Below are 12,130 nucleotides of genomic sequence, written 5' to 3' on the forward strand. Positions count from 1 at the left end.
GCAAATATAAGTGGCCAAACAACCAACTCTCGAAGAAAACAAAATGAGAGTCCAGGTTGTTCCCTGTCTCCACTAACCACTTATAGGAGACAACCCCCACCACCTATCCCCTGGGCACTGTAGCCAGTGTTACACCAAAGCACATTTGTTTGCTGATTAACAGCCTTCTTTATAACTGGCCAGATGGTAGGACAGATTTAATAAATATTAGAAGCTAAGTAGAGGCTTACCTTAAGTTTTACAAATTCACGAGTAATTAACTGTCAGGATCAATATGACACAACAGCATAAATAACATAGTGCATGAATATCATTGCTTCATTTGACTAAGATATCAGTGCTCTATTTAGGTGTCCACTGTCAACCTCTTTAGAAGATGTATTTATTGTTTTAAATACCCACTTCAATGAAGGCAATTATCCCGTTGACATGTTACATACAGGGCAGCCCAAATACTGAATCAATTTGGGTATGAACTCTTTAGCTGGGGAAGTAGGAAAGGCTGTTTGGTAGGAAAGGCTGTTTGTTTGATCTGGGGCAGTTGCTAGAACAACATTATTATTGAAAACATCTGTCTGATATTTGCCGAAAAGTGTTGATGACTTGCGATACGTTTCTTATGTTTAATGTGGTCTAACACAATGGCTTAAATTTAGCCGTTTGCAATGATTTGGGACAATGATTTCCGACATTATCAGCGCTGATGTCTGAGGCAGAAATTGTAGTTAAGGGGTCTAATGGCTTTCTCAGTGGAGTAATGGCTTTCTCTTGAGCTTATGGTTTCTTATGGCTCGGTCTCACTAATCAGCATTCAGATTGAATGTTTGACCTATCTTTATGAACGTGCTAAGAATGAGGGTGACGGGAGAGGGCGAGAGAGGGTTTGGGAAAGCTGCCTGCAGTACATCCAGATAATCGAGACATGATGAATATCTTAAATTTAAACTGCGCTTTAGACCATTTGTCTAATATGATGGCCCATTGGGATTTATCTCCTCGACCATATCTCTTTTTCTATCAATAAATATCAATGTTGTCTGCTTTTATTTCTCCTCCATTAAAGCCCCATCAGTCCAGCTCTCCATCTATAAATAGAATAGGAGATTTTCCTTTTATTGTCACCACATAGGACTGTTTCCAATCTAGACACAATGCAAAGCTGATGGATTGTTGCACACTGAGGATTTCACACTCCAATGTGTTGCTTTAGCCTGTGTTCAGAGCCCAGGTCGTCAGTTGGTGGAGAGGACTTGGGTAAAGAACCCACTCTCTTGTATCAAGGCTTGATTGTACCAGTAAATGGAAACAGCTTGCATTGTGCAAATGTGGATTTGTAGTTAGCTAGTCAGTCACAGTTTCCTAAGAGCAAAGGTCAACACTGCAGAGATCATGCAGTGTCTTTCTGCCTTCAGTGCTGAGTCTTCTGTCCACAACGCTTCTGAGCATACTCCCAGCTCAGAGCGACCCCCAAGCCCAAAGTGTTCCCATGACCTTCTACTTGACCTGTGTTGTTCTATGAGTGCTCCTGTGTGTTTGCGTGGAAGCCGTGCAGCGATGGGGAGCAGTCTCCATCCCTGCACTGCTAGCATAGGAGACTATGGTCAGTTCTTGCACAGTCCTACAGGCACCAATAGCTTGTCAGGGATGTGGATTGACGCTCTGTAGTGGGCAAACAAATGTCTGTCTTGGGACTCTTGTAAATTTTTGACTGGGAAAAATATTTCTCAAGGCAGCACTGTGCTCATCCGTTGAAAGTAAAACAGAGGGTTGTGCATAGGCAAACTAGATGGACCTTAGTCTTCTTTTGCCTAGCAAATTCTTATGTTCTTATGGGATACAGGATATAGTTTGTGACATAACATGTCAAGCAACTACCAGGATGGTAAAAGGCGAACAAGGTGGGCCTTAGTCTCTTTTGTCTAACAAATTCTTATGTTCTTATTCAGATCTTCTGTATTTAGCCAGCTCCTTTTTTAGAAGAAGCCTGTATTTAGAAAACTGCTGAAAATAGATGAACTGCTGTTCTCCACACAAATACGTTTCAATAACAGAATGACAAAACAAATAACAAACCCGTGAATTTAAGACCATTTCTATAACATAGCAACAGAAAGCTCCACCTACACTTTTGCCTGAACAGATAAGTGAATGGATTAAGGTTAGCTCACCTTGGACACAGTTCAAGGAAAGTGCATCTAAACGCACACAAAAATATTTAACTGTAAATGAATTTGAACCTTACCTTGTTTTTATTTTATTAAAAAAAGTGCAAAACAAAAAAGACCTTGTTTGGTTGGTTTTACATCTTCTCTACGTACCTGCTAGTGATCTCAACCCTTCTCGAGATTATATCATCTGAGAGAGCAGATGGCACGGGCAAATCAGGGCCCAAATACGGATCAGAGACTCTTGTTAAAAGACTGTGACCTTCTCCACCCTGGTTTTATTAATAAGTGAAAACAGTTAGAGGAAGCTGACAGGCTGCCTTTAGCAGATTAAGTGGTTCTTCCAGTTGCACATCTTGTCATGGTGCCTTTAGCAAGTAGGAGGTGCAGGAGTATCATGCTAACTTTCAGTCTCTTCGGTTCAAGGAAGACTCTGACATAAGACCCCGTCCTCTCGTTAGCAAAGCAAATCGCACCACAAAATACACACTCGCTACACATTACAGTATATTTTGTGAAGCGCTTCGAGACGTCTCGAAGTCATGATGAGGCGCGATATCAAATGCAAGAATTATTATTGTGTTACTGCTTGCTGTGAAGTGGGAAGGGGGGTGTTACAATGGAAACAGAAGCAATGTTACGCTGACACTCCCACCCTCAGACATACAACCAAGCTGTGAAGCTTGTCACCATATGGAATATTTAACACCCCGCGCCCCTCAACACTACTAACCTTCTCATACTCCTATTCAAGTAATCCCTTCAAGTAATAATAATAATTTGGTCACCCAATCCACGACTGTTTGTGGGACACCTCTGTGCACAATTGGCTGCTGCATTTCGCCCACAAAATACAGTCAATCCACTTCACAGTATATCCTGTGAAGTGCTTTAAGGCATCTCAACATTCACTGTGCTGAGCAGCTTATGGGTTACTACTGGCAAATTGGGCACTGCTCAACTCTCACATTCTAGATAAGCTTCAAACACCTGCAGGTCAGGTGCAGAGTAAAGCTCTACCCATCAATACCTCTTTGCACTAAACCTTTGAAGAATCCCTCTTTCTGACTCACTGCGACTTTTCGATTTCCCTTTGAGTGATTCAACCTTTTATGTCCGATAAATCATAAGCTGGTACTTTCGTGTTGTGGATTTGTAACTAGTGATGTGTGTGACTCTTTCACCAGCAAAGTGCAGAAGCTTTTATCCCATTAGCCGGACCTATTTCCAAATTCAACTATAAATTCTCATCCAGAATTGAGTTTGAGATCACATCTGGCACTGAATCAAAATATTCTTTGTTAATAGATTGCCTAATTTGCCCCGTTCGGTTGTTAATTATTGTCAACACCTGTTGAAATCCAGGGAATGGCTGTCGCATGAAGCTTTGGGATTATTCTGTGTGCTGAGCCGAATAAAAACATGCTTTAATGTTTGCATTTTGTGACTTGCATCAGCTAGTCCAGAAAAGCCAAACCTAGTTTTAAAAAGCGAGGTGAAAAATAAGATTCAGTGAATGAAACTCGATTGAAGAACTTGTTGTGGGTGAATGTTGCAATCCCTTTGGTTTAACACTAATTCCTTTGGTGTCAGCCTTTTACTGCCATCTATTCCAACACCCAAAAAACTCACTGTTCATTTAATTACTAACAAACTTCACTCCTAACTGTGCAAATCTAGTGGAGTCTTCATACCTACATTTAGAAGATCATATGATTGGTGTGTGGACACCGATACCTATTTATGAACAATCCAAAATGGATGCAATATGCAGTTGGCTCTTTGTGTGCTTAAAGAATTTTTTCATTAAAACATTTTTTCATCAAGTCGCTGTTATCATCACTTCCTGCAAGTTTTCTTACGCAATTTTTCGTTTCCACATGCCTCTATTTACCCAGCAGTCAGTAGGAACCTGGTTGTTCATTTAGAGGTAATAAGACCTTCCAAACAAAAAGAAATAAAAATAATAATTTGGTCACTCAATCCATGACTGTTTGTAGGTCACTGCTGTGTGCAATTGGCTGTCACGTTTTGCCTGCAAAATCTACAGTCAATTCACTTTACAGTATATTTTGTGAAGCGCTTTGAAACGTTTTCAATGACATAAGGCGTTACATCAAATGCAGGGATTATTATTATTATTATACTTATGCTGCAAAGGTCTGATCTGACTTGAATTGGCAACAATCCAGCTTCCTACACGGACATAAAAACAGATTTGTTTTTATGTCCGTGTGAATTTTACAACTTGAAACACAACTTGACTTGGCAGATGATATTCCTGATTCAGATGTGTGCTACTGTAACCTGTAGTGAGTTCAACGCTAATTCCAATCTCCCTCCCCGAGCAAACCTTCTCCTCCTCCACTTCCTATGCCTCTCCCCTCCCAGCATTACACACCGCAGTCACCCCGAGCTGTCTGAGAAAGTAAAAGGGCTCATCCAAGCAAATGGTCACCTGGAGGAGAGCAGTTGACATGCTCCATAAAGGATCAAGGTCCAAACTGAGAGCTGCTTTCTGTGCCGACTCAAGGTGACAATCTAATGAAGGGGCCCATTGCAGAGTAGAGTTTAAACTGTTAACATTTGACTTGGAGCTTTGAACCTTATTTCCAGTTGCAGATAGAGGTTACTCCTCGATTAGTTCCAATTCTCTGCAAGGCTTATAGTTTGCCAAGAAGCATTTTGCTATTGCGAGGTTAAACTGGAAATCCAACTAATGCGGATCATCAAAGAGTTTTGCCTGTGACAAACTGGCTGTCACATTAAGTCACATTTCATCAAAACAGCCTGTTTGTCATGGTGGGCAAATCGTGCCGGATTTCCAAAAGAGATTTGACGGTAGTGGGATTGGGAGCAGCAAACATGATTCATTACTGCTCTCATCCAATTCGCAATGGCCAGGGAGCGAGGAGAGCTTACCGTGCAAATGTGCAGCGCTCTGCTAACTGGCTCAGATTAGAATATTGTTCAAGTGCTGTGAGATTGACTGGCTTTCTAATATCATTTGAAAACCTAATGGATTGTCCAAAATGTTGTAAACTTGTTTCAAGATTGAAATTGCTTTTTTAAATTGGCTTGAAAGAGGAATTTTTTAAAAAATCCTCAGCAATTTTGCCACAATTTTCTTCCCTTCCCATCTGCTCTCCTCTCCCGAGGTTGCTTGAATCATTTTGCACTATCCAAGTGGCTATTATTGATATGTGAGCCCTGATGGTGGCAGGGTTTTTATTTGACTATTAAGGCATTGCAGTTCTTTACATACACATACGCTGTGTGCATAAACACATAACCCTTCAAGAAGCAGTTTCTTAAGAGTAGTGATTGAATGGGATGATTTTCCTAATGGGGGCACAGGGGCGATAGGATAGCTCCTAAGGTTATTTTGAGTATCATAACTGGACCCCTTGCAGAGATCAGAGTATATAGGCCTGGATTCGAACCTACAGTCTTCAAATTTGTGCAGCTTTAATGGTATCATATCCACTTGGGCATTCAGGAAGTTTGGTACAAACCAAATTTTATGCAGTAATTCAACTATTGAAAGCATTTCCTGAGGTTGCTTCAGTGGTAGGGAGCAGAATTGAACTGACGAGATGATAAGTGATTTATCCTGCGCTTTTAATGTCAAATCAACCTGCGCTGTGTCATAAATAAAGCAGCAAGCTACAAGGTTAGTGAAGGAAGCTTTTCTGGTGTGTACAATTGACCAGTTCAAGTGGAAGCTGATGCTTGCTCACAGCTTGCATTCCCACCCACTAACTCACAATCCCAGCCTTTTCAGTACCAGGAATAAAGCCACGGTTTTCAGATTACAAAGCGAAAATACAATATCGCGTCCAATTTTTTTTCCTTGATGAATGTGCGTTTGCCCTGTAATGTGGCATTAGATTAATGAGAGTCAGAGTAAAGCAATCTGATCCTCCCCTTTGCCCTCCCTCCAGTTAAGGGCTTTTTTTCGCTTGTGTCACTGAAGGCTGCTCACTTCAATTTTAAGGTAATCTGTCAACTCCACCCCTCGAAAAAATGAACGAGTTTTGTCTTTGAGAGATGGCTGTAATACTGTGGCAGATTTTCAGTCGCTGTCTCCTATCCCTGATTCATATTGAAATGATTAGAAGAAATAGTGTTTCTCCGTTCAGCAATTGCAACAGGCTTGAATAAGGAGCACGGGGGCGAGGTGGGGGAGGGAAATGATAATAGGCACAGGCTGAGGTTGGTCTTAAGGTGGGAATTAAAGATAGATAAAGAGGGGATGAAGTGAAGGGATTGAGCCAGGGAGTTTGGGGTTAGGAGCAACACGAAACAATGAGTACATTGTTAGGGCCGTGGTGTTGTTTCATTAGATGAGGGTTGACAGTAAAGATAATGAGCACAGCATATGCTAATGTCAGACCAAATTTGTTTCCAGTTGATCAGGATGGGTTTCCTGCTTGAGAAAAATACCACCCATTATCATTTGTCCAGGTGGCAGGTTTTGGAAGGAGTTATACACCTTATGTTGGTATTTTTGAGGAAGCTGATTAAAACTACAGCTATACATTTCCACTCACTTGCTGTCTGACTGGCTGTGATGAAGTTGGCGAGAGGGACTCAATGCTGTTCTCCCAGCAACAGGGAATAGAGGTTCATCTCTACTACTACAGTCCCTATCACTGAGGGAGATGTGGTATTGATATAGAGAGGTGACCTGACCTGGGTTAAGAAAAATTATTCCCAAACTCCAATGGAAATCTAAAAAAAGTGTATATTCTAAAATAATAATAATAATACTTGCACTTGATATAGCACCTTATCAGGCGATAAGGTTGAGACATCTTAAAGACACATCACAGAATATATTGTAAAAGTGGATTGACTGTGTAATTTGTGGTTGTAACCAAATTTATCATAAGGAATAAGAGTCCTATATGTTAAATGTAATTTACTATGGTATGGTTTCCTAGACACCAAACTCAGGTATCCGTTATTTCTGTGAAACCAGACTATGATTGTTCTTTTAAAGGTATGATGCTCAAACTGCATATATTCCAAATTTAGGATCACAAACTATCTTACGTAGATCTGGAATGGCTTACTTGAATTTAATTGCTGTCTACTTGTTATCAGTATTGATTAGTTTTGTTATTTGTTTTATATTGGCTTGAGAATTCTTGTGTTAGATCAATATGAAGCTTGACAATTTGTTGCATCCCTTCTGATAGGTCTGTTCCATTTGCTTCCAACAGGTAGCGGACTATGCAAAAGAGGACCTGAGGAATGGGCTAAAGTTGTATGGATCAGAGGGGAATGTTGGTCTCACCAATGCTTGGAACATTGTTCAAACAGATGTAAGTATCAACACCTGATGTGCGGGTCCCACTAGATGAATTGCAGCCAGTTTTGCACACAGCAATGTTCCACAAACAGCCGTTAAGTCAATACCCAATTCTATCTGGAAGACTCATACAGGACACTGGGAGAAACTCCCTTCTCTTTTCAAATACTGCCATGGGATCTTCAAAATCCATCTGTATGAACAGCAGGACCTTGGTTTAACGTCTCATCCAAATAACAATGCAACATTCCCAAGTCACTCTATAGCCCAAATGTAAAGTGCACCATGTTCAAACTTATATCCGTTGGCTCATTCAATTACGACTGACCTTAATATCCACAAAAAGCAAATACCTGGTGTGGGAGTTGTAGCTTCATGTATATTTCTAAATCTTTGATTCACATTTTATCTAAGAAACAAGGATGATTTACAGAAGCTTCATCACATTGTATCTCCAACAAACACAAATACAATGATATTTTACAATGTTTGTAAACTGGAAATCTTTGCAGTATTTTTCCAAATTTAAAGTATGCATAATAGTTGTGCCTAGTATGCGAGTTATTTGGTTGGCTTAAAGCATTCAGTATAATTGCTTATTTCTACATTCACTTATGTTTGGTAGTCAGCCGGTGTCTGACACACGCAGAAACCCATCGTCAAGTTTAAGAGTATCTAAATCAGATTGAGTTCCACATATGCCTGGAAATGTCCCTTTGTCTGGAATGATGTGTGTGCTCTCTCGCTGGAGGGCCAAACCCTGCTTACCTAACCCCAGTAAATATTAAACCCAGCTTCACAAGAGCCAAGGTTTGAGGACTCAAAGAATGTGTGCCCGAGGTACCCCTGGAGTTTAACTCGTTAAACCTGTGAACTTACTATTGCGAAAATTGTCTGCTAAGCTATGATCTGCTCATCCAGCTAGGACCATCCATATGTGTCCAAAATCTGATTTGTTTTGTTAGAAACTTGACTCTGTTTCTTTGTCCATTTCTGTCCAGTTTGAATGCTGCGGAGTAGTTAACTTCACGGATTGGGAGCCAGTAATGGGTAGCAATTTTGTCCCAGATTCTTGCTGCATGGAGTACAGCAAAAACTGTGGCCAAGGCACCTCCACATTGTGGAGGGATTCAGTAAGTGGCCTGTTTATACATTCGGCATTGCTTTATCAGTTTCACCCTTGAAGGTTTTGTTAGCATGTTAGGTGTTGTTTGAAAGCTAACATGGTGTTTTCTCTATTGTAGGGCTGTTACAATGTGGTGAAAATGTGGTTTGAAGATCAAACAGTAATTCTTGGCACCATTGCAATGTGCATATTGGTGATACAGGTAATATAACAGCAACAACAACTTGTGTTTATATAGCGCCTTCATGGCGGATGGCGTCTCGGAGCACTTAAACAACAGTCACCAGTCCCTTCAGATAACCTCAACACTTTAATGAATGAGTTACCTTTTCACTGACCAAACTAAACAAAACAATCTGCTCTGCTTGAGTTGTGAGTAGACAAGGCTATGTCAAGTGTGCAGCAAGAAGAAAATATACTTGGAATTTTTGTTGATCAAATTATTGATGATCAAATTCAATTGAATGTTATTCACTAAGTAAATTCTTATGCTCTGTGTTCTCTCCCTTTGTAATATTCCAGATTCTTGGCATGGCCTTTTCCATGACTCTGTTTCATCAGATCTCCAGGAGTGGGAAGAAATATGAAGCCTAACCCTTTGTGCAGGAAGAGAAGCCTCACTATCTGCAAAGCTTTCTTCAGAAAAAACCATGTTTTGCCAGCCAGACACCAGTAAACCATTGTAGTCATCTGCTGCACTTGGAAATCTCCTCTCTACAGAGTTCAGTACTGATGATTCCTTGTTTTTTACATTCAGTGTTCTTTTGCCAAAGAAAACGAGACCGTTGAACAGCATCTGCTTCTGTACTGTTTACACAGCTACCATTTAGAGACAGTCAGCGACATTGTCCCATTGGCACGATAGTGCAAAGGTAATATCAGCCTGGTACTCAAGAAAATAGAGAGCTTGTTACAGCACCTATCCTGAGGGTGTTCACACTCTCCCTCCCCCCAATGCCTCCCCCAACAAATAAGTATAAGTATTAGTTGCAGCCCGAGGTTAGCATGCATTAGTACTCTGTGGATTAGACAAGTCATCTTAACCTATGGGCTTGATTTTTGTGTTTAATGAACGGTGGCCCGACCTGAAATCTTAAATGTACATTTCTCTTTCAGATGCTGTGCATTTTCAGCCCGTTTTTGCTTCTGTTTCTAGCTCCTCCTCTCCCTTTTGAAACACGGGAGAGTTTAAAGTTACTTTTGGGGGTCTTGAGACAAGTAATTCTATGAAAGGCTCTAAGGATGGGTGTGTGGGGCGGGGGTGGAATTGGATCTGTCACACATTTAATAGAACTCTGGTAGGATGGGTGCTCTCTATTCAGTCTCTGGTGCAATAGTAAAGAAGTTGTGCTCAGTGAGGGCAGTGCTGCTGCTGCTGTCAAAGTGGAAGATGTCATCTGTTGTGTCTCATTCACCCATTCAAAGTATCTAACAAACGTGGCAAAGTATGGTAGACACGCAAACAAGTATTCTATATTGCTTCAGCTCACTCTGGACTGTCCAACGGAAAGATTCACAAAGAAATCGATTGCAGAAGCTTTGTTGTAAACCTGGCCATTAGCATGTATTCACTTATTCTTTCAAAAATAACAAGAACGACTTTTTAAAAAGTAGGATAGAAACTGTACCTTTGAACTAAATCATTTTGTACTGTTGGACTTTTTATATTATATACAGTATATATATATATCGGTGTTCTGCCATTCTTCTGCTCTTACTTCACTGAATGAACAAACAAACAAACCACTGTGTGATCTTTTACAGCCAGGTACATGTCTGCTTGGAGGGAAGACTAGGGTGACATTTGTTTGGCGAGGTTATGCTTAGAAATGACTAACTGCAATAAGAATGACAGCTGACTGCGAGCTTTAGGGTTGACATATTTTGACAGGGTTGAGAATAAGAACAAATGAGACCATTGTATTTCAATGAGATTGTCAATTTGTGACTAATGTGTCAGCTAGTTTTAGCATTTCAATGTTCAAATGCCCACGTTTTGCAATTTGTTACCACGGAGAATAATAATTAGTTGCTCAAATTGTAACTTTAGTGGGAAAACTACACGAGCAGAGTAGTCCGTGATATTCTTTTCTGTTTGACTATAATGGGTAATTCATGGAAACAAAATACTTGATTAAGACTTTTGAATTGTGATTAATATTCAATGAAGTTGACTTTTTTTCCATAGAAGTATATAAGTAGATGCCCAGTAAAGCCACGTTTCATATGTACCTGTAAATATTCAAATTTTGTCACCTCAATGAGAATTTAGGCTTCAAATATCTTCTCAAATAAAGCCATAAAGTATGCAACTACTCTGCAAATTAAACAAAATTGTGTCTCTGAATAAGTCTGGTGTCAGGCAAGAGAAAATGATGCCTATTCCATTTTGTAGTTCTTAATAGCAAAACACTCTGCTCTGCTTTGCAATACTTTCTGAAGAGAAAGGGGAACATTTTAGTTTGATATTTTATTTTTGCTTGGGTACTGAACTGCCAGCACAGACCTTAAAGGGTTAAGATATGTATTTTTTTCTGTGCTGCGAGGGATCAGATCAATAAATGGAATTTTTTTTTAAAACTTTGCTTGCAGTTACAACACTGGTTTTGCTGGTGAAAATTCCTGCCCTCATTCTTATCGCATGTCGAGAATTGTAAAGTGAGAACCCTTCCAACTCAAAAGCTTCTGGCATTTAATTGTGCAAATCAATTCTACTTTCTTCTGATTGAAAAAGAGATTTATTAATATGAACTACGGGTCTGGTGCTACGAAAATAAATGACAGCTTCGACTGTAAATTTAATTTGGAAACGTTTTAAGAGCGAAAATTATATTCCTAATACGAGACTACTTATGGGGTGAAAAATGTGACATGATAATTATTACCACATTTTTTACCTCATATCTCAAAAATGATTGCATATCTACCCTCCTATAAAATACCATTCTTATGGCCTGTATTAGAATATGTTCTGGGGTTGAATGATATTGTAACATGTTTAGGACATTTGAGGAAGAAATGGGGCAATTTACATTTATAAAACATGTGATTCTTTTGTCTTCACTATCTTAATTGGCATTGTGAAATGGATAGTATGGTAATCGCCCAAAATATACATACAAACCCCCTCACACTCCCCAGTTAATTCTTTCCTTTCTCTGCTATCCTCAAATCAGTGACTCATAATAATAATATAATAATCCTTGCATTTGATATAGCGCCTTATCACGTCTTCGCGACGTCGCAAAGTGCTTCACGGAATAAACTGTACTGTAAAGTGATGCTGGGGAATAGCTCCATTGACAGTCAAAGCTGGTATTTTTCATGTACGGTGCTAGATAGTGAATGACTATGGGTTAATTCAGATTCGGTCGGGCGGGTTGAGTGGGAAGAGGGTTGGGGGTTGTGGTAAGGTGGCACACCTGAGCCTAACTCTATTCTTATCCAGGATCCACACATGATTTCCAGCACAATATCTGGATAGGAATCAAGAGCAAGGATTCTGTCCAATTCTTTTTCTGC

At 39.9% G+C, this 12,130-nt stretch overlaps 1 protein-coding gene across 5 annotated transcripts in view; it reads left to right on the forward strand.

The window, feature by feature from the left end:
• Positions 1–11,775, forward strand: part of tspan11 (tetraspanin 11) — a 198,950-nt gene extending 187,175 nt beyond the window's left edge. For all 5 annotated transcript variants that reach the window (XM_007895433.2, XM_007895438.2, XM_042334932.1 and 2 more), the window contains 4 exons: positions 7,394–7,495; positions 8,484–8,615; positions 8,727–8,810; positions 9,131–11,775. In XM_007895433.2, coding sequence (XP_007893624.2) covers positions 7,394–7,495; positions 8,484–8,615; positions 8,727–8,810; positions 9,131–9,202 — 390 coding nt within the window. In that variant the 3' untranslated portion in view covers positions 9,203–11,775. The remainder of the gene's footprint in view (positions 1–7,393; positions 7,496–8,483; positions 8,616–8,726; positions 8,811–9,130) is intronic.
• The last annotated feature ends 355 nt before the right edge of the window (positions 11,776–12,130 follow it).

This window comes from Callorhinchus milii, unplaced genomic scaffold, assembly GCF_018977255.1.
Source record: "Callorhinchus milii isolate IMCB2004 unplaced genomic scaffold, IMCB_Cmil_1.0 Scaffold5, whole genome shotgun sequence".
Lineage (NCBI taxonomy): Eukaryota > Metazoa > Chordata > Chondrichthyes > Chimaeriformes > Callorhinchidae > Callorhinchus > Callorhinchus milii.